We start from the raw sequence: 25,732 nt of genomic DNA on the forward strand, positions 1-25,732 counted from the left end.
GACACTAGTGACACCAGTGACACTAGGGACACCAAGACAAGTCCCAATGGCACCAGGGACCCCAGTGAGAGACACCAGGGACACCAGGGACAGCCCCAGTGACACCAGTGAGAGACACCAGGGACACTAGTGACACCAGTGACACCAGTGAGAGACACCAGGGACACCAGTGACACCAGTGAAAGTCCCAGTGTGCCCCCTAGTGACACCAGGGACACCCCCAGTGTGCCTCCCAGTGACACCAGTGACACCAGTAAGAGACACCAGTGACACCAGTAAGAGACTCCAGTGACACCAGGGACACCAGTGGGAGACACCAGTGATACCAGTGACACTAGGGGCACCAAGGCAAGTCCCAGTGGCACCAGTGACACCAGTGAGAGACACCAGGGACCCCAGCGAGAGACACCAGTGACACCAGTGACACCAGTAAGAGACACCAGTGACACCAGGGACACCAGGGACACTAGGGCCACCAAGACAAGTCCCAATGGCACCAGTGACACCAGTGAGAGACACCAGGGACCCCAGCGAGAGACACCAGGGACACCAGTAAGAGACACCAGCGACACCAGTGACACTAGGGACACCAGTGAGAGACACCAGTGACACCAGTGACACCAGTGACACTAGGGGCACCAAGACAAGTCCCAATGGCACCAGTGACACCAGTGAGAGACACCAGGGACCCCAGCGAGAGACACCAGTGACACCAGTGACACTAGGGGCACCAAGACAAGTCCCAGTGGCACCAGTGACACCAGTGAGAGACACCAGGGACCCCAGCGAGAGACACCAGTGACACCAGTGACACTAGGGACACCAGGGCAAGTCCCAATGGCACCAGTGACACCAGTGAGAGACACCAGGGACCCCAGCGAGAGACACCAGTGACACCAGTGACACTAGGGACACCAGGGCAAGTCCCAATGGCACCAGTGACACCAGTGAGAGACACCAGGGACCCCAGCGAGAGACACCAGTGACACCAGTGACACTAGGGACACCAAAACAAGTCCCAGTGGCACCAGTGAGAGACACCAGTGACACCAGAGACACCCCCAGTGACGCCAGTGACACCAGTAAGAGACACCAGTGACACCAGGGACACCAGGGACACCCCCAGTGACACCAGTGAGAGACACCAGTGACACCAGTGACACTAGGGCCACCAAGATGAGTCCCAGTGGCACCAGTGACACCAGTGACAGCCCCAGTGTGCCTCCCAGTGACCCCAGTGACCCCAGTGAAGGTCCCGCTCGCCTTCCTCTGCCTGTTGCCCCCCCCCCCCCCCAGTTTTCGGGGCGCCCGGGGGCTCCGTCACTTCCTTCCCGGGTGATGAAATTGTCCCCTCGAGCCCAACTCTTCTTCTTTTGGCTGGAGCCGGAACCGCGGGCGACGCGGACGATGCGGCTGCAGCTCCTGCTCCTCGCGGCCCTTCGGCTCCTTCCCCTCGGCGCTGGCGCCGCGGTGGGTCCCGGTGGCTCCGTTCGGCGTCCTCGTCCCACGGGCCCCTCGGTGGCCCCGGGACCTTCGCCGCTGCCAGCCCCGCTGGGGCTCGTCGTCCCGCGCGACGAGGGTCCCCCCGAAATCCGCTGCCTGGCGCCGCGGCGCTTTGCCGGCGCCACCTTCGAGCTCTTCGCCGCGGGCGCCGCCGTCGCCGCGAAGAGCCTTGCGGCCCAACCCGACCAACACGCGGTGAACTTCCCGCTGGACGAGGCCGCGGGGACCTCCCGGTGTCTCCGGTGCCGCTACCGGCGCTTCGACGGCCGCTCCTGGCAGGTGTCGGCGTTCAGCGCCGCCATCGCCGTTGACGCCGCCGGTGAGAACCGCGGGGGCCGCTTCGGCTCGCGGCGCCGACGGCACCGAGCTCACCAGCATTGGGTTTTCCCATAGGTGACACCGGCGCTTGCCACGTCCCCACGGCCGCGCCGACCAACCGGCCCTCGCGGCGCGGTAGCCGCACCGGCAACTCAATTAGCGCAACGGCGGCTCCTTCCCGGCAACCCTCGACGTTTTCTCACCTCCCGCGTCGCCCCTGGCTGGTCCCGGTTGCCGCCGGCACAGCCGGGCTGGTGCTGCTGGTGGTGACGGTGGCGGCGTTGGCCACTTGGCGAGGTGCGTGGGGCGTGGGGGTCGCGGTAAGCGAGCTCTCGGCGCTCGCCGACGGCTTCAACGCCGTACGGGGCGGGTTGTGGGGTGGGGAGGGTGAGGATTACGGCGACGCCGGTGTCACCGCGCGGCTCCGTCTTCTCTCTCGCCGGTCAAGGCCGGCAAACGGCGGGTGAAGAGGTGAGAGAGGCCGGAGCCGGCACCGTCGTGGCTAACCCGCGGTGTCTGGCTCCGGGTCGCCGCCGGCACCGAGCCCACCGACGCCTTGTTTTTGGCAGGGAGGAGGCGTCCTGCTGGACCGAGACGCGGTTCTCCAGCACCGGTGAGGCCAGAACCCCAAAACCATCTCCCAGTGCCCCAAAACCATCTCCCTGTGCCCCAAAACCATCTCCCGGTGCCCCAAAACCATCTTTTTGTGGCACAAAACCATCTCCTGGTGCCCCAAACCATCTCCTGGTGCCCCAAACCATCTCCCAGTGCCCCAAACCATCTCCTGGTGTCTACAAACCATCTCCCGGTGCCCCCAAACCATCTCCCAGTGCCCCAAAACCATCTCCCAGTGCCCCAAAACCATCTTTTTGTGGCACAAAACCATCTCCTGGTGCCCCAAACCATCTCCCGGTGCCCCCAAACCATCTCCTGGTGCCCCAAAACCATCTCCTGGGGACCCAAACCATCTCCCGGTGCCCCAAAACCATCTCCTGGGGACCCAAAACCACCTCCTGGTGCCCCAAACCATCTCCCAGTGCCCGAAACCATCTCCCGGTGCCCCAAAACCATCTCCCTGTGCCCCAAAACCATCTCCTGGGGACCCAAAACCACCTCCTGCTGCCCCAAACCATCTCCCAGTGCCCGAAACCATCTCCTGGTGCCTCAAACCATCTCCCAGTGCCCCAAAACCATCTTTTTGTGGCACAAAACCATCTCCCGGTGCCCCAAACCATCTCCTGGGGACCCAAAACCATCTCCTAGGGACCCAAAACCACCTCCTGGTGCCCCAAACCATCTCCTGGTGTCCCCAAACCATCTCCCGGTGCCCCAAAACCATCTCCCGGTGCCCCAAAACCATCTCCCTGTGCCCCAAAACCATCTCCTGGGGACCCAAAACCACCTCCTGGTGCCCCAAACCATCTCCTGGTGCCCCAAACCATCTCCCGGTGCCCCAAAACCGTATTTTTGTGGCCCAAAACCATCTCCTGGTGCCTCAAACCATCTCCTGGTGCCCCAAACCATCCCTGGTGTCACCAAAACCATCTCCCGGTGCCCCCAAACCATCTTCTTGTGGCACAAACCCATCTCCCGGTGCCCCCAAACCATCTCCCAGTGCCCCAAAACCATCTTTTTGTGGCACAAACCCATCTCCTGGTGCCCCAAACCATCTCCCGGGGACCCAAACCCACCTCCTGGTGACCCAAAACCATCTCCCAGTGCCCCCAAACCATCTCCCTGTGCCCCAAAACCGTCTCCTGGTGCCTGAAACCATCTCCTGGGGACCCAAACCCACCTCCTGGTGCCCCAAAACCATCTCCCGGTGCCCCCAAACCATCTCCTGGTGCCCCCAAACCATCTCCCGGTGCCCCCAAACCATCTCCTGGGGACCCAAAACCACCTCCTGGTGCCCCAAACCACCTCCTGGTGCCCGAAACCATCTCCCGGTGCCCCAAAACCATCTCCCTGTGCCCCAAAACCATCTCCCTGTGCCCCAAAACCATTTCCCGGTGCCCCAAAACCATCTCCCTGTGCCCCAAAACCATCTCCCTGTGCCCCAAAACCACCTCCTGGTGATCCAAACCATCTCCTGGTGCCCCAAACCATCTCCCAGTGCACGAAACCATCTCCCAGTGCCCGAAACCATCTCCCTGTGCCCCAAAACCATTTCCCGGTGCCCCAAAACCATCTCCTGGGGACCCAAAACCATCTCCTAGGGACCCAAAACCACCTCCTGGTGACCCAAACCATCTCCTGGTGTCCCCAAACCATCTCCCAGTGCCCCAAAACCATATTTTTGTGGCCCAAAACCATCTCCTGGTGCCCCAAACCATCTCCTGGTGCCCCAAAACCATCTCCCGGTGCCCCAAAACCATCTCCCGGTGCCCCAAAACCGTATTTTTGTGGCCCAAAACCATCTCCTGGTGCCCCAAACCATCTCCTGGTGCCCCAAACCATCTCCTGGTGTCCCCAAACCATCTCCCGGTGCCCCAAAACCGTATTTTTGTGGCCCCAAACCATCTCCTGGTGCCTCAAACCATCTCCTAGTGCCCCAAACCATCCCTGGTGTCACCAAAACCATCTCCCGGTGCCCCCAAACCATCTTCTTGTGGCACAAACCCATCTCCTGGTGCCCCCAAACCATCTCCCAGTGCCCCAAAACCATCTTTTTGTGGCACAAACCCATCTCCTGGTGCCTGAAACCATCTCCTGGGGACCCAAACCCACCTCCTGGTGCCCCAAACCATCTCCCAGTGCCCGAAACCATCTCCCGGTGCCCCAAAACCATCTCCCGGTGCCCCAAAACCATCTCCCTGTGCCCCAAAACCATCTCCTGGGGACCCAAAACCATCTCCTAGGGACCCCAAACCACCTCCTGGTGCCCCAAAACCATCTCCCGGTGCCCCAAAACCATCTCCTGGGGACCCAAAACCATCTCCTAGGGACCCAAAACCACCTCCTGGTGCCCCAAACCATCTCCTGGTGTCCCCAAACCATCTCCCGGTGCCCCAAAACCACCTCCCGGTGCCCCAAAACCATCTCCCGGTGCCCCAAAACCATCTTTTTGTGGCACAAAACCATCTCCTGGTGCCCCAAACCATCTCCCGGTGCCCCAAAACCATCTCCTGGTGTCTCCAAACCATCTCCCGGTGCCCCCAAACCATCTCCTGGTGCCCCAAAACCATCTCCTGGGGACCCAAAACCACCTCCTGGTGCCCCAAACCATCTCCCAGTGCCCGAAACCATCTCCTGGTGCCCCAAAACCATCTCCCGGTGCCCCAAAACCGTATTTTTGTGGCCCAAAACCATCTCCTGGTGCCTCAAACCATCTCCTGGTGCCCCAAACCATATCTGGTGTCACCAAAACCATCTCCCGGTGTCCCCAAACCATCTTCTTGTGGCACAAACCCATCTCCTGGTGCCCCAAACCATCTCCCGGGGACCCAAACCCACCTCCTGGTGACCCAAACCCACCTCCTGGTGCCCCCAAACCATCTCCCGGTGCCCCAAAACCATCTTCTAGGGCCCCAAAACCACCCTTGGTGTCTCCAAACCATCTTCTGGTGCCCCAAACCCATCCCTGCTGTCTCCAAATCCATCGCCGGTGCCGTTTCTCTCCTCAGATCATTCCTATGACAACGGCGCCTTCGCCGCCGGCGTGGTGAGTGGGTTCCCCGCCGAGGGTTGGTTTTGGGGTCCCCCCGGTTGCCGTTGCGGCTCCCATTTGGCACAAGCTCACGGCAACCTCTCCCTCGGCGCCAGATCCCGCAGCCACGAGCCATCGGCAGCCGCGTCCCGGCGTCGTCACCGCCGACCTCTCCCCATTTCGGCTTCTTTAAGTCATCGTCGTGAGCGCCGACGGTGCCGGTTGTGCCGTCACGGTGCCGGTTGTGCCGTCGCGGCACCGGGAATCGAGATTCTTCGTTTATTGGGGACTAAGAGGAGGCGCCGGCACCAGGTCTCGGCTGGGGAGGTGCCAGGCCTGGGGGCGCTGCCGGTGAGTCCCCCGGCGTGGCGGCCGTGCCCATGTGCCGCGGCTCGGTGCCGGCGCGGGCAAACGCTCTTAGAGCCAGGCCGGGCGCGCCAAATCCTGCGGTCTTGGGGCCGCAGCCGCTCTGGAGTCAATAAAAGTGTTTGCCGATCGGTGCTGGTAAGCAGTGCTGGTGCCAGTTCCCGGTGCCGGTAACCAATGCCGGTGCTGGTAACCAATGCCGGTGCCAGTTCCCGGTGCCGGTAACCAATGCTGGTGCTGGTAACCAGTGCAGGTGCCAGTTCCCGGTGCCGGTAACCAATGCTGGTGCTGGTAACCAGTGCCGGTGCCAGTTCCCGGTGCCGGTAACCAATGCTGGTGCTGGTAACCAATGCTGGTGCCGGTTCCCGGTGCCGGTAACCAATGCTGGTGCTGGTAACCAATGCCGGTGCCAGTTCCCGGTGCCGGTAACCAATGCTGGTGCTGGTAAGCAACGATGGTGCTGGTAACCAATGCCAGTGCTGGTACCTGGTGCAGGTAACCAGTGCAGGTGCCAGTAACCAATGCTGGTAACCAATGCTGGTGCTGGTACCTGGTGCCAGTAACCAATGCTGGTGCCGGTAACCAACGCTGGTAACCAATACTGGTGCTGGTAACCAATGCTGGTGCCAGTACCTGGTGCCGGTAACCAATGCTGGTGCTGGTAACCAGTGCCAGTGCTGGTACCTGGTGCTGGTAACCAATGCCGGTGCCAGTAACCAATGCTGGTAACCAATGCTGGTGGTGGTGCCTGCTGCCGGTAACCAATGCTGGTGCCAGTAACCAATGCAGGTGCTGGTAACCAATGCTGGTAACCAATGCTGGTGCCAGTAACCAATGCAGGTGCCGGTAACCAATGCTGGTAACCAATGCTGGTGCCGGTAACCAATGCTGGTAACCAATGCTGGTGCCGGTAACCAATGCAGGTGCTGGTAACCAATGCTGGTAACCAATGCTGGTGCCAGTAACCAATGCAGGTGCTGGTAACCAATGCTGGTAACCAATGCTGGTGCCAGTAACCAATGCTGGTAACCAATGCTGGTGCCAGTAACCAATGCAGGTGCTGGTAACCAATGCTGGTAACCAATGCTGGTGCCAGTAACCAATGCTGGTAACCAATGCTGGTGCCAGTAACCAATGCTGGTAACCAATGCTGGTGCCAGTAACCAATGCAGGTGCTGGTAACCAATGCTGGTAACCAATGCCGGTGCCGGTAACCAATGCTGGTAACCAATGCTGGTGCCGGTAACCAGTGCAGGTGCTGGTAACCAATGCTGGTAACCAATGCTGGTGCTGGTAACCAATGCAGGTGCCGGTAAATAGTGTGGGTGCCAGTAACCAGTGCCGGTAACCAGTGCTGGTGCCGGTACCTGGTGCCGGTAACCAGCGGTGGTGCTGGTGTCAGTGCTGGGTGACCTGAGTGGCCGGCGCATGTTCCTCTGTGGAGGGGGCGTGGCCTGAGCCATGGAGGCGTGGTTAAAAGCAAGGGGCGTGGTCTAACGGAGGGGGCGTGGCCTGAGCTTTTCGGAGGGGAGGGGTCCAAAGGAGGGGGCGTGGCCTGAGCCGCTGGATCGTGCGCATCAATGGAGGGCGCGTGACTTGAATCGATGGGGGCGTGGTCTGTGGAGGGGGCGTGGCCTAGAGGAGGGGGCGTGGCATGACCTCACCCCAGTGCATGTCAACGGAGGGGGCGTGGCTTGAGTCGCCAGGTGGGCGTGGCCTGGCGGAGGGGGCGTGGCCTGATCCACTGGCAGTGATGCATCAATGGAGGGGGGGTGGTCTGAGCCGCTGGGGGCGTGGCCTGGCGGAGGAGGCGTGGCCTGATCCACAGCACGTGTGTGCGTTGATGGAGGGGGCGTGGCCCGAGGCGCAGCGAGGGGCGTGGCCTAGCGGAGGGGGCGTGGCCTGATCCACTGACCTAATGTGTGTCAATGGAGGGGGCGTGGCTTTGAGCTGCTATGTGGGCGTGGCCTAGCGGAGGGGGCGTGGCCTGATCCAATGACCTAATGTGTGTCAATGGAGGGGGCGTGGCTTGGAGCTGCTATGTGGGCGTGGCCTAGCGGAGGGGGCGTGGCCTGATCCGAAGCGCACGTGTGTTGATGGAGGGGGCGTGGCTTGAGCCGACATGTGGGCGTGGCCTAGCGGGGGGCGTGGCCTGATTGCCACCACCTCATGCATGTCAATGGAGGGGACGTGGCTTGAGCCGCCATGGGGGAGTGGCCTAGCGAAGGGGGCGTGGCCTGACCCGCTGGCAGTGATGCCTCAATGGAGGGGGCGTGGCTTGAGCTACCAGGTGGGCGTGGCCTGGTGGAGAGGGGCATGGCCTGATCCGCTGTGCAGTTGATGGAGGGGGCGTGGCCTGAGACACAGCGAGGGGCGTGGCATAGGGGGGCGTGGCCTGATCCCCACCACCGATTGTGTGTCAATGGAGGGGGCGTGGCTCGAGCAGCCACGTGGGCGTGGCCGAGGGAGGGGGCGTGGTCTGAGCCTCAGAGCACGTGTGTGTTGATGGAGGGGGCGTGGTCCGAGGCACAGCGGGGGCGTGGCCTAACAGAGGGGCGTGGCCTGATACACAGCCCTAGTGCCTATCAATGGAGTGGGCGTGGCCTAGCAAAGGGGGCGTGGCCTCGCCTCAACCGCACCGTATGTGTCAATGGAGGGGGCGTGGCTTGAGCCGCCAGGTGGGCGTGGCCTGGCGGAGAGGGGCGTGGCCTGATCCACCGCCCCAGTGTATGTCAACGGAGTGGGCGTGGCCTGAGCGGCGAGGGGGCGTGGCCTGGGCCGCGAGGGGGCGTGGCCTGAGCCGGCGGCGGGGGGCGGGGCGCGGGGGGCGCGCGCGCGGGGGGCGGGGCGCGGCGGCGGCTCCAAGATGGCCGCGGTGTCGGTGTTCCCCGGCGTGCGGCTCCTCACCATCGGGGACGCCAACGGCGAGATCCAGCGGCACCAGGAGCAGCAGCCGCTGCGCCTCGAGGTCCGCACCGGGCCCGACAGCGCCGGCCTCGCCCTCTACGGCCGTGAGTGAGGGGGGGGCTGCGGCTGAGGGGCCTGAGGGGCCTGAGGGGTGGGGGGGGGCTGGAGCTGAGGGGTCTGAGAGGCCTGAGGGGTGGGGGACTGGAGCTGAGGGGCCTGAGGGGGAGGGGGGCTGGAGCTGAGGGGCCTGGGGGGGGGTGGGCTCTGAGGGGCCCGAAGGGCCTGAGGGGTGTGGGGGGCCTGGAGCTGAGGGGCCTGAGGGGGGGGGGGCCTGAAGCTGAGGGGCCTGAGGGGGGGGCTGGAGCTGAGGGGCCTGAGGGGTGGGGTGGGGGGCTGGAGCTGAGGGGCCTGAGGGGTGGGGTGGGGGGCTGGAGCTGAGGGGCCTGAGGGGTGGGGTGGGGGGCTGGAGCTGAGGGGCCTGAGGGGTGGGGTGGGGGGCTGGAGCTGAGGGGCTTGAGGGGATGGGGGGGGGGGGGGCTGGAGCTGAGGGGCCTGAGGGGTGGGGGGGGCTGGAGCTGAGGGGCCTGAGGAGTAGGAGGAGGAGGAGGGGGGCACGAGGTCTTTAGGGGGCTGGAATGGGGGGGGTGAGGTCTTGGGGGGGGTTAGGGCTTGAGGGGCTGAGAAGGGGGGGCTGAGAGCTATGGGGGGGGTTAGGGCTGGAGGTAGTGAAGTCTTGGGGTGCTAGTTTAGGGCTGGGGGGGCTGAAATGGGGGGATGAGGTCTTGGGGTGCTGGTTTAGGGCCTGAGGGGCTGAGAAGAGGGGGTGAGATCTATGGGGGTGTGTTTGGGGCTGGAGGGGGTGAGGTCTTGGGGTGCTAGTTTAGGGCTGGGGGGGCTGAAATGGGGGGTGAGATCTATGGGGGGGTTAGGGCTGGGGGGAGTGAGGTTTTGGGGTGCTAGTTTAGGGCTGGGGGGGCTGAAATGGGGGAATGAGATCTTAGCGGGGCTGGGTTGGAGCTGAGGGGCCTGAGGGGAGGGAGGGGGGCTAGGGGGCCTGAAATGGGGGGGTGAGATCTTGGGGGCCGGCTCTGGGGTGAGGTGAAGGGTTTTGGGGTGGAGACAAGGCCTGGGGGGGGCTGAGGGATGGGGTGAGGTCTTGATGGGGCTGGTTTAGGGCTGGGGGGGGCCGAAATGGGGGGTTGAGGGGGGGCTAGTTGAGGGCTGGGGGGCTGAAATGGGGGAGTGAGGTCTTGGGGGGCTGGTTTAGGGCTAGGGGGGCCGAAATGGGGGGTTGAGGGGGGGCTAGTTGAGGGCTGGGGGGCTGAAATGGGGGAGCGAGGTCTTGGGGGGCTGGTTTAGGGCTGGGGGGGCTGAAATGGGGGTTTGAGAGGGGGCTAGTTTAGGGCTGGGGGGCTGAAATGGGGGGTTGAGGGGGAGCTAGTTTAGGGCTGGGGGGCTGAAATGGGGGGTTGAGGGGGAGCTAGTTTAGGGCTGGGGGGCTGAAATGGGGGGTTGAGGGGGGGCTAGTTTAGGGCTGGGGGGCTGAAATGGGGGGTTGAGGGGGGGCTAGTTTAGGGCTGGGGGGCTGAAATGGGGGGTTGAGGGGGGGCTAGTTGAGGGCTGGGGGGCTGAAATGGGGGAGTGAGGTCTTGGGGGGCTGGTTTAGGGCTGGGGGGGCTGAAATGGGGGGTTGAGGGGGGTCTAGTTGAGGGCTGGGGGGGCTGAAATGGGGGAGCGAGGTCTTGGGGGGCTGGTTTAGGGCTGGGGGGGCTGAAATGGGGGTTTGAGAGGGGGCTAGTTTAGGGCTGGGGGGCTGAAATGGGGGGTTGAGGGGGGGCTAGTTTAGGGCTGGGGGGCTGAAATGGGGGGTTGAGGGGGGGCTAGTTGAGGGCTGGGGGGGCTGAAATGGGGGAGCGAGGTCTTGGGGGGCTGGTTTAGGGCTGGGGGCTGAGAAGGGGGGTCTGCGAAATCTTGAGGGGGTGGATTTAGGGCTGGAGGAGTTGGGGTGGGGGGGCTGTGAAGGGGTTTTAGGGGTGGGGACAAGGCCTGGGGGGGCTGAGGGGGGGGATATTTTGGGGGGCTGAGGCGGGGGAGGTTTTGGGGGGCTGACAGGGCTGAGACCTGGGGGGGGGTGGGGAGAGCAAAGTCTTGGGGGGTTGGTTTGGGGGCTGAGAGGTTGGGGGGGCGGGTCTTGGGGGGGTCCCAGGTTTGGGGCGTCCCAGAGGGGTCCCATGGTGTGGGGGCTGGAACTGGGGGGATGAAGCTTTTGGGGGGGTTAGTCTGGGGTTGGGGGGGGGACCTGGGGGGTCTTAGGGGGGCGATGCCTGGGTGGGGGGTTAGCTTTTGGGGGGCTGGGGAGCTGGTTTGGGGCTGGGGGGGGGCTCTGAATGGGGGGCCAGGAGGATTTTTATAGGTTCAGGATGATTTTGGGGGGTGCTGAGGTGCCGGGGGGGGGGATCTGGGGGGGCAGAGAGCTTCCTAGCAGCAGGAGGGGTTCTTTTTCATCGGGGGGGGGTTAATTTTTATTGTGGGGGGGTATTTTTCATCATGGGGGGGGTCTCTCTGGCTGCCGTCACCAGAGGAACCAGGGGGCTCACTTCCCAGCTGACGGATACAGCGTTAGAGCCGAATTCTCTTTGTTTCCACCCAAGAATCCCAATTTTTACTTTTTGGGGTTGGTTTTTTTACCCCTTTCCCTTCCCGTTCCCCGAATCCGCTGAAGCCGAGGACGGTGCCGGAGCCTCCGGGGCTGCGTTCTTAGCGCAGCCGTCGGCGTCGCGGCCGGGAATAACGACCTGACCCCCTTCCTTCCCCGCGAACGCCGTGTGCTCCGCTCGGATTAATTAATTGCTCGGCGTAATTAGCACGCGGGTTTGGAGGCGACTTGGTCCGCGCCGTGGGACGGGGCAGGGAAACTGAGGCACGCGCGGCTTCGAGCGGAGAGGGAGCACCCAGGAGGAGCCATTCCCCTTCCCTTTTCCCTCAGGAATAAGGTTCGGAGCGAATTCCTGGTGCCGGGAGCGAAGCTTCGCCCCGAGCTCGGAGCTTTTTCCGCTTGCGGCAGTCGCCAAGTTCTCTCCGAGCGCCGCTGCGGCCTCCGAAGGTGCCAAACCTTGAGCTTTTCCAGCCCTCGCCGCGAACCGGCTTGGAAAATCATCCCGTTTTTCCAAGCCTTTGTGTGGCCGGGCTCTCCCGCTGCCCTTTCAGCATCTGCCGCCTCTTTTTCTCGGCCACAAAGAGCCGGGAGGCCCGGTTGGCGGCTCCATTTGGCTGGAAACCTCCTCCAGGTCCTTTCTCTCGTCCTGCTCCAAACGAATCCGGCAACCGGAGCCGCGATGTGCCGGAGAGATGCAGGTTTAGCCGTTGTGCTTTGGGTTTTTGGCGCGTGAGCGAGGCTCGAGGTGCTAATTAGCCGCTCCCCGGCTAACGAGGAAAACGCCGCGATGACCCGTGCCGGCGCCGCTCCGTTAGGGACCACAGCGATGCGGTTAAGTCTCCAGCCCTGGAGGGGGGTCAGGGGCGGGTGGACGAGGCGCTGAGGGACACGGGTTAGGATTTGGTAGGAATTTTTGGATTGGATGATCCGATGGGTCTTTTCCAACCCGGGAATTCTTGGATTCGGCTCCATCCGCGGCTTCGCTGGGAGTCGGATCGTCCCAGCAGCGAGGGGAGTTGTTCCCGTTGACATTTCTGGCTGCTCCAAAGCCCTGTAACCCCCTTGGCTGCACCCGGCGTGTTTCCCTCCCCTCCGTCAGCGCCGCCGAGGTTAATTAGCCTAATTATCTTCTCTCTCCATCCCTTGGCATCTGGTTAATGTGCGGGAGGAAGGATGCGGGGTTGAGCGCATCTGAGGCGGGTGTCGGGGGCTTTTATAAGATACTTTCTCACAGTTTCTGCTTCAGGAACTGTCGGTGTCGGGCCTGGAGAGGTGAACAACCTCCCGGGTGGGAAACTGGTTGTGTGGAGGGCCCAGAGAGTGGTGGGAGATGGAGTTAACTCCAGCTGGAGGCCAGTTCCAAGCGGTGTCCCCAGGGCTCCGTGCTGGGTCCTGGTCAATGTCTTTATCCACGACCTGGATGGAGGCATCGAGGGCTCCCTGAGAGAGTTTGGGGGTGACACTGAGCCGGGTGGATCTGCTGGAGGGTTTGAGGTTCTCCAGAGGGATCTGAGCTGGTTGGATCCATGGGCTGAGACCAAGGGGCTGAGGTTGGAGCAGGACCTTGGGGCACAACGACCCTGGGCAGCTCCAGCCTAGGAGGAGTCTGGCTGGAAAGGGCCTGGAGGAGAAGGACCTGGGGGGGTTGGTGGGACACGAGGATGTGGAGGCTCTGGAGCGAGTGCAGAGAAGAGCAACGAAGCTGGGGAGGGGGCTGGAGAAGAAGAGGAGCGGCTGAGAGAGCTGGGGGGGTTCAGCCTGGAGAAGAGGAGCCTGAGGGGAGACCTCCTTGCTCTTTCCCTGCAAGGAGCTGGTGGAGAGGAGGGAGCTGGGCTCTTCTCCCCAGGGCCAGGGGCCAGGCCGAGAGGGAACGGCCTCAAGCTCCACCAGGGGAGGCTCCGCATGGACAGCAGGATGGAATCTTTCCTGGAAAGGGTCCCTGGGCCCTGGGACAGGGAGGGGGTTGAGTCCCCTGCCCTGGAGGGGTTTGAGGGCCGGGTGGACGAGGTGCTGAGGGACACGGGTTAGTGATTGATGGGGATGGTTGGACTCCATGGTCCGGTGGGTCCTTCCCACCCTGGTGATTCTGTGATTCCATGCCTGGCTCTCACCCTTCCTTCCCCGTTTTTCCCCTCTTCCCTTATTTCCCCGTCCCCAGATGAAGACGTCTGCGTATTCAAGTGCTCCGTGTCCCGGGAAACCGAGTGCAGCCGTGTCGGGAAACAATCCTTCATCATCACTCTGGGCTGCAACAGCGTCCTCGTCCAATTCGCCACCCCTAACGGTGCGGCCTCCCCTGGGATTCGCCTCCTCCGGGACCCCCGTCTGCCCCCTTCTTCTCCCAATGAAATCCCTCCATCTTTTCCAGATTTCTGTTCCTTTTATAACATCCTAAAAAACTGCCGAGGCCACAACACAGAGCGCTCAGTGTTCAGCGAGCGGACGGAGGAGTCCTCGGCCGTGCAGTATTTCCAGGTGAGGTTTTCTCCGGCCTGGAACGTTGCCGGTTGGATCAACCGAGCTTCCCGGTGACTCCCGCATCCGTCTCTTCCCATCGCAGTTCTACGGCTACCTGTCCCAGCAGCAAAACATGATGCAGGACTACGTGCGGACGGGCACCTACCAGCGAGCCATCCTGCAGAACCACAGCGACTTCAAGGATAAGGTCAGCCTCGCTTCGTTCCTGGCGTTAGGAAGAGGGGAACGCGCTGAGATTCCGGCTCTGGATCCCACCTCAGGCTGTGGCTAACGCCGCATCGCCCCACGCTGGGGCTGGAAGAGGCACCTCACCTCTGCGCCTTTTCCTTTCTCGCTTTTCCCCCTCGGATCTATCTTTTCCACCCCCTTCTCCTCCGTTCTAGCGCTTCCCCGACTCCTCCGTAGTGATTTTTTTTTTTTCTCAGCATTCCCCGAATCCAGCGCCGGCTCCGAGCGCGTGGAACCCCGGAGCCGTGGTTGCCTCCCGGTGCCGTCCCGGAGCCACCGGCACCGGGCTCAGGCGCGTTAAATATAGGATCAAAGAGGATTTGTTGCTCCGGTGCCGTTCCCCGGCTCAGCCGCTCGCTCTTAATCCCGTTGGGAAGCGGCTGCGGCCGAGCCCCGGGAGCCCCCGCGGCTCCTGGCTTCTCGCTAGGTGGGGAACGACCCCCCGGAGTCGGTTCCGTCTCCAGAGCCGGTTTGCTCCGCTACCGAGAAGCCGTGTTGGCGTTGCCACCGTGGTTTTCCCTCTTGGAATCGTGGGATCGCGGCTCCTTGGACCCCGATCCCGGCTCCGGGGCAGCGGGAGGGATGAGAAACAGGATCCAGAGTGCGTGTTGGTGTTCACCGTATCGTCCTTATCTCCTTCCTAGATCGTCCTGGATGTCGGCTGCGGCTCCGGAATCCTCTCGTTCTTCGCGGCGCAGGCCGGAGCGAGGAAGATCTACGCGGTGGAAGCCAGCACCATGGCCCAGCACGCGGAGGTGGGTGTTGTGGGATCTCTCGGGATCTGGGGGCTTGATCCAAAGCCAACTGGGATCCTTCCGGAGGGCAGGAAGGATCTAGAGAGGGCTAGGGACAACCTGGATCCATGGATGGAGGGCAGGAAGGATCTAGAGAGGGCTAGGGAGAGGCTGGATCCATGGATGGAGGGCAGGAAGGATCTAGAGAGGGCTAGGGAGAGGCTGGATCCATGGATGGAGGGCAGGAAGGATCTAGAGAGGGATCAGGAGAGGCTGGATCCATGGCTGGAGGGCAGGAAGGATCTAGAGAGGGATCTGGATCCATGGCTGGAGGGCAGGAAGGATCTAGAGAGGGATCAGGTTTTAAATTTGTGGAGCTGTGGGGCTTGGAGACCTGGATTGTGATCACAGCTGGGATCTGGGATCTTGAAGGGCTTTTCCAATTGAAGCGATTCCTGGATCCCACGACTCCCTGGTCCCACAACTGACCCCAGGAGTCGAGGGGCCAAGGCCGGAGGGAGAAGAACCTCCCTGGCCCTGCTGGCCACGCCGGGGCTGCTCCAAGCCCAGATGCCCTTGGCCTTCTTGGCCCCCTGGGCCCCTGCTGGCTCCTGTCCCACCAACCCCGCCAGGTCCTTCTCCTCCAGGCCCTTTCCAGCCAGACTCCTCCTAGGCTGGAGCTGCCCAGGGTCGTTGTGCCCCAAGGTCCTGCTCCAACCTCATCCCCTTGGTCTCAGCCCATGGATCCAAGCAGCTCAGATCCCTCTGGAGAACCTCAAACCCTCCAGCAGATCCACCCGGCTCAGTGTCACCCCCAAACTCTCTCAGGGAGCCCTCGATGCCTCCATCCAGGTCGTGGATAAAGACATTGACCAGGACCCAGCACGGAGCCCTGGGGACACCGCTTGGAACTGGCCTCCAGCTGGAGTTAACTCCATCTCCCACCGCTCTCTGGGCCCTCCACACAACCAGTTTTCCACAGGGCTGGAGCTAGAAACTTCTCCATGAGGAGAGCGATGAAGCCCTGGGACAGGTTGCCCTGAGCGGAGGTGGCTGCTCCATCCCTGGAGAGGTTCAAGGCCATGTTGGATGAGGCTTGGAGCTCCTGATCCCTTGGGATGTGTCCCTGCCTGTGGAATTTGATGATTTTTATGTTCCTTCCAACTCAAACCATCCCATGAATCCATTTTGTTTCCCTTTGTTCCCGCACAAAGTCACCGCGTCACGCAAACTGTTCTACAATTTTATGATCTTGAAGGGCTTTTCCGACCCTCAACGATCCCGTTTTCTCCTGGTTTTCCGCGAGCAGGTCCTGGTGAAGAGCAACAACCTGACGGATCGGATCGTGGTGATCCCGGGGAAGGTGGAGGAGGTGTCGTTGCCGGAGCAGGTGGACATCATCATCTCGGAGCCCATGGGCTACATGCTCTTCAACGAACGGATGCTGGAGAGCTACCTCCACGCCAAGAAGTACCTGAAACCCAGCGGTGAGCGGGGACAAATCCCACCGGAGCAGCTCGTTAGCGGGGAGGGAAGAGGTTTGGGGTCGGATTCCTGGCTGGAAAGTGGTTCCTGGTGTCCTTGGGAGGCTCTTTCCCAGCATTCTAGACCCTGGGATGAGGAGCAGGTTCTTACTGGGGGTTCCTGGTGTCCTGGGGGGGGCTTTTTCCTGATATTCCAGCCCCCAGGATGTGGATCAGGTGCTTTCTGAAGGTTCCTTTTGTCTTGAGGGAGCTCGTTCCGGATATTCCAGCCCCTGGGATGGGGAGCAGGTTCTTCTCAGAAGTTCCTGGTGTCCTTGGGGGGGCTCTTTCCTAGCATTCCAGACCCCAGGATGGGGAGCAGATTCTTCTCAGGAGTTCCTGGTGTCCTGGGGGGGCTCTTTCCCAACATTCCAGACCTCGGGATGGGGAGTTGGAGGTTCCTGGTGTCCCTGGGATGAGGTGCAGGTTCTTACTGGGGGTTCCTGGTGTCCTGGGGGGGCTTTTTCCTGATATTCCAGCCCCCAGGACGCGGATCAGGTGCTTTCTGAAGGTTCCTTTTGTCCTGGGGGGGCTCTTTCCCATCATTCCAGACTGTGGGATAGGGAGTAGGTTCTTTTCAGGAGTTCTTGCTGTCCTGGGGGGGCTCTTTCCCCTCATTCCAGACCCCAACATGGGGAGTTGGAGGTTCCTGGTGTCCTGGGGGGGCTCTTTCCAATCATTCCAGGCCCCAGGATGGGGAGCAGGTTCTTCTCAGAAGTTCCTGGTGTCCTGGGGGGGCTCTTTCCCCTCATTCCAGACCCCAACATGGGGAGTTGGACGTTCCTGGTGTCCTGGGGGGGCTCTTTCCAATCATTCCAGGCCCCAGGATGGGGAGCAGGTTCTTCTCAGAAGTTCCTGGTGTCCTGGGGGGGCTCTTTCCCATCATTCCAGGCCCCAGGATGGGGAGCAGGTTCTTCTCAGAAGTTCCTGGTGTCCTCGGGGGGGCTCTTTCCCATCATTTCAGACCCCAGGATGGGGAGCAGATTCCTCTCAGGAGTTCCTGGTGTCCTGGGGGGGCTCTTTCCCAACATTCCAGACCTCGGGATGGGGAGTTGGAGGTTCCTGGTGTCCCTGGGATGAGGTGCAGGTTCTTACTGGGGGTTCCTGGTGTCCTGGGGGGGCTTTTTCCTGATCTTCCAGCCCCCAGGACGCGGATCAGGTGCTTTCTGAAGGTTCCTTTTGTCCTGGGGGGGCTCTTTCCCATCATTCCAGACTGTGGGATAGGGAGTAGGTTCTTTTCAGGAGTTCTTGCTGTCCTGGGGGGGCTCTTTCCCCTCATTCCAGACCCCAACATGGGGAGTTGGACGTTCCTGGTGTCCTGGGGGGGCTCTTTCCAATCATTCCAGGCCCCAGGATGGGGAGCAGGTTCTTCTCAGAAGTTCCTGGTGTCCTGGGGGGGCTCTTTCCAATCATTCCAGGCCCCAGGATGGGGAGCAGGTTCTTCTCAGAAGTTCCTGGTGTCCTGGGGGGGCTCTTTCCCATCATTTCAGACCCCAGGATGGGGAGCAGATTCTTCTCAGGAGTTCCTGGTGTCCTGGGGGGGCTCTTTCCCCTCATTCCAGACCCCAGGATGGGGAGCAGGTTCTTCTCAGAAGTTCCTGGTGTCCTGGGGGGGCTCTTTCCCCTCATTCCAGACCCCAACATGGGGAGTTGGAGGTTCCTGGTGTCCTGGGGGGCTCTTTCCCCTCATTCCAGACCCCAACATGGGGAGTTGGAGGTTCCTGGTGTCCTGCGGGGCTCTTTCCCCTCATTCCAGACCCCAGGATGGGGAGCAGGTTCTTCTCAGAAGTTCCTGGTGTCCTGGGGGGGCTCTTTCCCCTCATTCCAGACCCCAACATGGGGAGTTGGAGGTTCCTGGTGTCCTGGGGGGGCTCTTTCCCCTCATTCCAGACCCCAGGATGGGGAGCAGGTTCTTCTCAGAAGTTCCTGGTGTCCTGGGGGGGGGCTCTTTCCTGACATTTCCAGCCCCCCCCATATTTTCCGGCTCCGTTCTGGCACAGGGAACATGTTCCCGACGATCGGTGACGTCCACCTGGCGCCGTTCACGGACGAGCAGCTCTACATGGAGCAGTTCACCAAAGCCAATTTTTGGTGAGTCCGGCATCGCCGCGGCCTGGGGGGTGGGGAGGAGGGGGGAAACCCATGATCCCAGCCCCTTCCCAAGATATTCGGAGCGGAGCTGACCCCCCACCTTTCATTCCGCACCCCCTTTCCCGCAGGTACCAGCCCTCCTTCCACGGCGTCGACCTCTCGGCGCTGCGCGGAGCCGCCGTCGATGAGTATTTTCGGCAGCCGGTGGTGGTGAGTGGGGAGGGGGGGCTCTGGGTGATCCTGGGGGGGCTCCAGGGGGCTTGCGGAGGGGCTCTGGGTGATTCTGGGGGGCTCTGGGTGATCCTAGAGGGGTTCTGAGTGATTCTGGGGGGCTCCAGGGGGCTTGGGGGGGGCTCTGGGTGATCCTGGGGGGGTTCTGAGTGATTCTGGGGGCCTCTGGGTGATCCTGGAGGGGTTCTGAGTGATTCTGGGGTGCTGCAGGGGGCTTGGGGGGGGCTCTGGGTGATCCTGGGGGGCTCTGGGTGATCCTGGGGGCGCTCTGGGTGATCCTGGGGGGCTCCAGGGGGCTTGGGGGGGGCTCTGGGTGATCCTGGGGGGGTTCTGAGTGATTCTGGGGGGCTCCAGGGGGCTTGGGGGGGGCCTCTGGGTGATCCTGGGGGGCCTCTGGGTGATCCTGGAGGGGTTCTGAGTGATTCTGGGGGGCTGCAGGGGGCTTGGGGGGGGCTCTGGGTGATCCTGGAGGGGTTCCGAGTGATTCTGGGGGGCTGCAGGGGGCTTGGGGGGGGGGCTCTGGGTGATCCTGGGGGGATTCTGAGTGATTCTGGGGGCCTCTGGGTGATCCTGGAGGGGTTCTGAGTGATTCTGGGGGGCTGCAGGGGGGTTGGGGGGGGCTCTGGGTGATCCTGGAGGGGTTCCGAGTGATTCTGGGGGGCTCCAGGGGGCTTGGGGTGGGCTCTGGGTGATCCTGGGGGGATTCTGAGTGATTCTGGGGGCCTCTGGGTGATCCTGGAGGGGTTCTAAGTGATTCTGGGGGGCTGCAGGGGGCTTGGGGGGGGGGCTCTGGGTGATCCTGGAGGGGTTCTAAGTGATTCTGGGGGGCTGCAGGGGGCTTGGGGGGGGCTCTGGGTGATCCTGGAGGGGTTCCGAGTGATTCTGGGGGGCTCCAGGGGGCTTGGGAGGGGGCTCTGGGTGATCCTGGGGGATTCTGAGTGATTCTGGGGGCCTCTGGGTGATCCTGGAGGGGTTCTAAGTGATTCTGGGGGGCTGCAGGGGGCTTGGGGGGGGGCTCTGGGTGATCCTGGGGGGATTCTGAGTGATTCTGGGGGGCTCCAGAGGGCTTGGCAGGGGGGCCTCTGGGTGATTCTGGGGGGGCTCTGGGTGATCCTGGGGGGCTCAAGGGGCTTGGGGGGGGCTCTGGGTGATACTGGGGGGGCTCTGGGTGATAGTGGGGGGCTTCTGAGTGATTCTGGGGGGCTCCAGGGGGCTTGGGCTGGGGGCTCTGAGTATCTTGGCGGGGCTCTGAGTGATCGTTGGGGGGCTCCGGGGGGTTTGGGGTGGGGGCTCTGAGTATCCTGGGGGCTCTCTAAGGGATTTAGGGGGCTCTGAGTATCCAGGGGGGCTCTAAAGTGTTTGGGGGGCTCCTAGTGATCTGGAGGGGGGGTCATAGGGGAGATTCTGAATGATCTAGGGGGCTCTGAGTATCCTGGGGGGGCTCTAAAGTGTTGGGGGGGGCTCCAAGTGATTTGGAGGGGGGTCATGGGGGAGGTTGTGAACGATCCAGGGGGCTGAGGGGGGGCTCTGAATGATCCTGGGGGCCTCCAGGGGGTTTGGGGGGGGCTTTGAATATCCGGGGGCGTCTCTGAGTGAGCCGGGGGGGGCTCCAAGGGGCTTCAGGGGGCTTGGGGGCGGTCTGAGTGATCCTGGGGAGGGCTCTGAGTATTCTGAGGGGCCTCCAGGGGGTTTTGGGGGGGGGGCTCTGAGTGATCCTGGGGGGCTCCAGGGGGTTTGGGGGGACTCTGAAGATCCTGGGGGGGCTCTGAGTGATCCTGGGGGGCTCCAGGGGGTTTGGGGGGGGGGGGGGGAGCTCCAGGAGGTTTGGGGGGGCGGCTCTGAGTGATCCGGGGGGGCTCTCTGAGTATTCTGAGGGGCCTCCAGGGTGTTTTGGGGTGGGGGGCTCTGAGTATCCTGGGGGGGGCTCTAATGGCTCAGAGGCCTCTGAGCAATTAAGGGGGGGGGGGCTCCAAGGGATTGGGGGGCTCTGAGCGATCCTCGGGGGGGGTCTCCCCTCCACTGACCCCCCCCCCTTTTTCCTTCCCCCCCCCCCCCCCAGGACACCTTCGACATCCGCATCCTCATGGCCAAATCCGTTAAATACACCGTCAACTTCTTAGAAGCCAAAGAAGGCGACTTGCACCGGTGGGTGCAGCTCCCCCCCCCACCCCTGCTTCTAAAAATCGATTTGGGGGACCCCGAACCCCTCCTCCCCTTTCCAAAATCGATTTTTGGGGTTCCTAGACCCCCCCCAAAACACCCCCCCCTCTATTTTCCTTTTTATAGGATAGAAATCCCCTTCAAGTTCCACATGCTGCACTCGGGGCTGGTTCACGGCTTGGCCTTCTGGTTCGACGTCGCCTTTATCGGCTCCATGTAGGTGGTTTTTTTTTGGGGGGTGGGTGGGTTTGGGGGTTCAGAAAATGTGGGGAGGCCCTGCTGACACCCCCCCCTTTTTTTTTTTTTTTATAACCCCCCTCCCCAAGAATGACGGTGTGGCTGTCGACGGCGCCCACGGAGCCGCTGACCCACTGGTACCAGGTGCGCTGCCTCTTCCAGTCGCCGCTCTTCGCCAAAGCCGGGGACACGCTCTCAGGGACCTGTTTGCTCATCGCGAACAAGAGGTGGGGACCCCAAAACCCGGGGGGGGACCCCAAAACCTGGGGGGGTCCCCAAAACCCGGGGGAGGGGGGGCTCAAGCCCCAGGGGCAGTGCCCCAAACCGTGGAGTGGCCACATGCTCTTGGGGACATGTTTGCTCCTCACCAAGAAGAGTTTTGGGCATGGGGGGGGTCCCCAAAATATAGAGGGGGGTCCCCAAAATATAGAGGGGGGGTCCAAAAGGTGGAGGGGAGTGGCTCAAAGCACAGGGAGGTGGCGCAAAGTATATGGAGAGCACCCAGCTCAAAGCTCTTGGGGACGCGTTTGCTCCTCACCAAGAAGAGTTGCAGGCATGGGGGGGTCCCCAAAATATAGAGGGGGGTCCCCAAAATATAGAGGGGGGGTCCCCAAAATATAGAGGGGGGTCCCCAAAATATAGAGGGGGGGGTCCAAAAGGTGGAGGGGAGCGGCTCAAAGCACAGGGAGGTGGCGCAAAGTATATGGAGGGCACCCAGCTCAAAGCTCTTGGGGACGCGTTTGGTCCTCACCAAGAAGAGTTTCGGGCATGGGGCGGTCCCCAAAATATAGGGGGGGTCCCCAAAATATAGGGGGGGCCCCAAAAGGTGGAGGGGAGTGGCTCAAAACACGGGGAGGTGGCGCGAAGTATATGGAGAGCACCCAGCTCAGAGCTCTTGGGGACACGTTTGCTCCTCACCAAGAAGAGTTTCGGGCATGGGGGGGTCCCACAAAAAATGGGGAGGCTTGGGGGGTCCCCAAAATATAGGGGGGGTCCCCAAAATATAGGGGGGGTCCCCAAAAGGTGGAGGGGAGTGGCTCAAAGCACAGGGAGGTGGCGCAAAGTATATGGAGAGCACCCAGCTCAAAGCTCTTGGGGACGCGTTTGGTCCTCACCAAGAAGAGTTTGGGGTGCAGGGGGGGTTCCCTCAAATCATGGGGGGACCGGGGGGACCCCCAAAATACGGGGGGGGGGGGCTCAAAGCATCTGGGGGGCACCTAACTCGAAGGTGGCCACACGCTCTTGGGGACACGTTTGCTCCTCACCAGGAAGAGTTTGGGGTTTGAGGGGGGTCCCTGAAATATGGGGGGGCTTGGGGGACCCCAAAACACGGGAGGGGGGGAGGGCATTGTCCCCCTCTCAGCTCAAACTGCGGGGGAGGGGGTGTCCCGTTACTCCCCCCCTCCCAGCTCAAACTGGGCTCCCGTTAACCCTTTCCAGCCCAAACTGGGGTCCCATTACCCTCTTTATTATAGACGGGGGGTCCCATTACCCCTCTTATCTCGCAGTGGGGGGCTCCCTGTGCCCCCCCTTTTTTGCGGGTGGGGGTCCCATTAATTCCCCCCCCCCCCAGGCAGAGCTACGACATCAGCATCGTGGCTCAAGTCGACCAGACGGGCTCCAAATCCAGCAACCTCCTCGACCTGAAAAACCCTTTTTTCAGGTAGGGCCTGGGGGGGCTGCGGAGGGTGGGGGCCACCCAGAGCCCCCCCCTAAAGGCCTCACCCCCCCCCCTTTTTTTTTTTTTTTTTTATTTTTATTTTTTGACCCCCCCCCCCATCACCAGGTACACGGGGACGACCCCTTCGCCCCCTCCGGGTTCCCACTACACGTCCCCCTCGGAAAATATGTGGAGCACGGGGAGCGCCTACAATATGAGCACAGGCATGGCTGTAGCTGGTAGGTTCTGGGGTGGGGGGGGCTCTCAGGGACCCCCAAACCAGCCCCCCCTCGTCCCCAGGAGCTGGGAAAGAGGGGGTGACCCCCCTGTGCCCCCCCCTTTCTCTCACAGGGATGCCGGCGGCGTACGATCTCAGCAGCGTCATCACCGGCGGCTCCAACGTTGGGCACAACAACTTGATTCCTTTAGGTGAAAAATGGGTCTGGGGGGGGTGAAAAATGGGTTCGGGGGGGGAAATGGGTTTGGGGGGGGCTGGGGAGCCCCTAAATCTCCCCCCCCCAGATCCTTAAGGTGTTTTTTTTTTTCTTTCCCAGCCAACACCGGCATCGTCAACCACACTCACTCCAGGATGGGCTCCATCATGAGCACCGGCATCGTCCAAGGTGACCCCCCCACAGCCCCCCCCCGGACCCCAAAACTCGACCTGGAACCCCCCCAGGATCGAATCCCAGCCCCTGGGACCCCCCCCCAACATCCAGGATCCCCTCTGAACCCTGAAACCCCCCCACGCCCAGGACCCCCCCGGGATCCCCTCTCTCCTTCTCTGGATCCCTCAATCCTCTCCCAGGACCCCCCCAAACCCCCTCTCTCCTCCCTGAACCCCCCAATTCCCTCGTCTCTCCCCCCAGGACCCCCCCAAACCCCCTCTCTCCTCCCTGAACCCCCCAGTTCCCTCATCTCTCCCCCAGGACCCCCCCAAACCCCCTCTCTCCTCCCTGAACCCCCCCAGTTCCCTTATCTCTCCCCCCAGGACCCCCCCCAAACCCCCTCTCTCCTCCCCTGAACCCCCCCAATTTCCTCGTCTCCCCCCCAGGACCCCCCCCAAACCCCTCTCTCCTCCCCTGAACCCCCCCAATTCCCTCGTCTCTCCCCCAGGACCCCCCCAAACCCCTCTCTCCTCCCCTGAACCCCCCCAATTCCCTCGTTTCTCCCCCCAGGACCCCCCCAAACCCCCTCTCTCCTCCCCTGAACCCCCCCACTTCCCTTGTCTCTCCCCTGGGACCCCCCCCAAACCCCCTCTCTCCTCCCCTGAACCCCCCCCATTCACTCGTCTCTCCCCCCAGGACCCCCTAAATCCTCTCTCTCTTTCTCTAGACCCCCCCCCAAACCCTCTCTCTTCCTCTCCTTGCCCCCCCTAACCCCCCCATCTCCCTCCAGGACCCCCCAAACCCCTCCCAGACCCCCCCAAACCCTCTCTCTACCTCTCCCTGCCCCCCCCCAACCCCTCCCAGACCCCCCCAAACCCTCTCTCTACCTCTCCCTGCTCCCCCCTAACCCTCCCATCTATCCCCAGGACCTCCCAGACCCCCCCCAACCCTCTCTCTGCCCCCCCTAACCCCCCCATCTCCCTCCAGGACCCCCCAAAACCCCTCCCAGACCACCCCCAACCCTCTCCCTGCCCCCCCAACGCCCCCATCTCCCTCCAGACCCCCCCAAACCCTCTCTCTGCCCCCCCCCTAACCCCCCCATCTCCCTCCAGGACCCCCCCTAACCCCCCCCCTCCCCGTCTCTCCCCGCAGGCTCCTCCAGCGGCCAGGCCGGGGGGGCGTCCAGCGCCCACTACCCCCCCCTCAACAGCCAGTTCACCATGGGGGGGCCCCCCCTCTCCATGGCCTCCCCCATGTCCATCACCACCAACACCATGCACTACGGCAGCTAAAACCGCGCCCCGACACCCCGAAAACAACGCCAAAGCCTCAGACCCCCCCCCGACCCCCCAAAACCGGCGCTGCGGACCCTCGGCCGACGCCACCACACCCAGAGTTGGATTTTTGGGTTTTTTCCCTTTTTTTTTTGATTTTTTTTTTTTTTTTAATGTCAAGCCTACCCCCCCCCCACAAACTCCCCTTTTTGCGGGGGAGAGGCTGGAGGGCCCCAAAATCCTTAATTTTGGCCCCGTTTGGACTCTCCGCTCTTCATTTTTTACCCCTGCGAGGAGGGGGGAGCGGCGGGGACCCCCCTGTGCTTTCTGGGGGGGCCCCCTCTGTGCTTTTTGGGGGGCTGGGGGACCCCTCTGTGTTTTTTGGGGGGGCCCTCTGTGCTTTTAGGGGGTCAGGGGGACCCCCCTCTGTGCTTTTTCAGGGGGCTGGGGGGCCCCCCTCTGTGATTTTTTTGGGGGGGTCCCTGCCCCGGGATATCAAGTAGGAATAGAGGATCTGCTGGGATTCCAGCTGTAGAACCCAATAAACGGGAGGGTTTCCAAGGAGCGCCGCACCCTAAGGTGGGGGTACAGGGACCCCAAAACCTTTCCAGGTCATAAAGTGGGGGGGTACAGGGACCCCAAAACCTTTCCAGGTCATAAAATGGGGGGCATGGGGACACCCAAACCTTCCAAGTCACAAAGTGGGGGGGTCCCCAGCCCTTTCAGGTCACAAAAGGGGGGGCTGTGGGGACCCCCAGGCCTTTCCAGGTCACAAAAGGGGGGGTTGTGGGGACCCCCAGGCCTTTCCAGGTCACAAAAGGGGGGACACGGGGACCCCCAAACCCCTGTCAGCCTGTGAAACTGGGGCTTTAGGAACATGCCCCCCCATCCTTCCAGGTCAAACTGAGGGGAATAGGGACCCCCAACCCCCATCACCATGGAAGTGGGGGGGCACGGGGGACCCCCAAACCTGCTGCCTCCTTGCTCAGAGGAGCTGGGCCCCCCCCCCAGCACTGGCGGGGTGACCCTTAAACCTGCTGGTTCACAAGCTGGGGGAGCACAGGGACATCATCCCCCCCCTCTCCATGCGATGGTTTCTTCCATTCCATTCC

At 62.4% G+C, this 25,732-nt stretch overlaps 2 protein-coding genes across 2 annotated transcripts; both read left to right on the plus strand.

The window, feature by feature from the left end:
- The first annotated feature begins 1,323 nt into the window (after positions 1-1,323).
- Positions 1,324-5,957, plus strand: LOC138735122 (uncharacterized). Its single transcript, XM_069883013.1, has 5 exons — positions 1,324-1,822; positions 1,897-2,118; positions 2,391-2,434; positions 5,445-5,482; positions 5,584-5,957. Coding segments are annotated over exons 1-5 (789 nt in total). The 5' UTR covers positions 1,324-1,338; the 3' UTR covers positions 5,585-5,957.
- A 2,720-nt stretch (positions 5,958-8,677) lies between these two features.
- On the plus strand, positions 8,678-25,181 carry CARM1 (coactivator associated arginine methyltransferase 1). The gene is made up of 16 exons (XM_069883011.1): positions 8,678-8,844; positions 13,555-13,680; positions 13,765-13,871; positions 13,957-14,061; positions 14,747-14,857; positions 16,146-16,323; positions 18,360-18,450; positions 18,579-18,660; positions 20,741-20,826; positions 20,968-21,057; positions 21,168-21,305; positions 22,652-22,741; positions 22,865-22,977; positions 23,090-23,167; positions 23,293-23,361; positions 24,499-25,181. The coding sequence occupies exons 1-16, from the start codon at positions 8,700-8,702 to the stop codon at positions 24,636-24,638; spliced, it is 1,749 nt and encodes a 582-aa protein (XP_069739112.1). The 5' UTR covers positions 8,678-8,699; the 3' UTR covers positions 24,639-25,181.
- Positions 25,182-25,732: the final 551 nt, after the last annotated feature.

The sequence above is a fragment of the Phaenicophaeus curvirostris genome, unplaced genomic scaffold (assembly GCF_032191515.1).
Source record: "Phaenicophaeus curvirostris isolate KB17595 unplaced genomic scaffold, BPBGC_Pcur_1.0 scaffold_460, whole genome shotgun sequence".
NCBI lineage: Eukaryota > Metazoa > Chordata > Aves > Cuculiformes > Cuculidae > Phaenicophaeus > Phaenicophaeus curvirostris.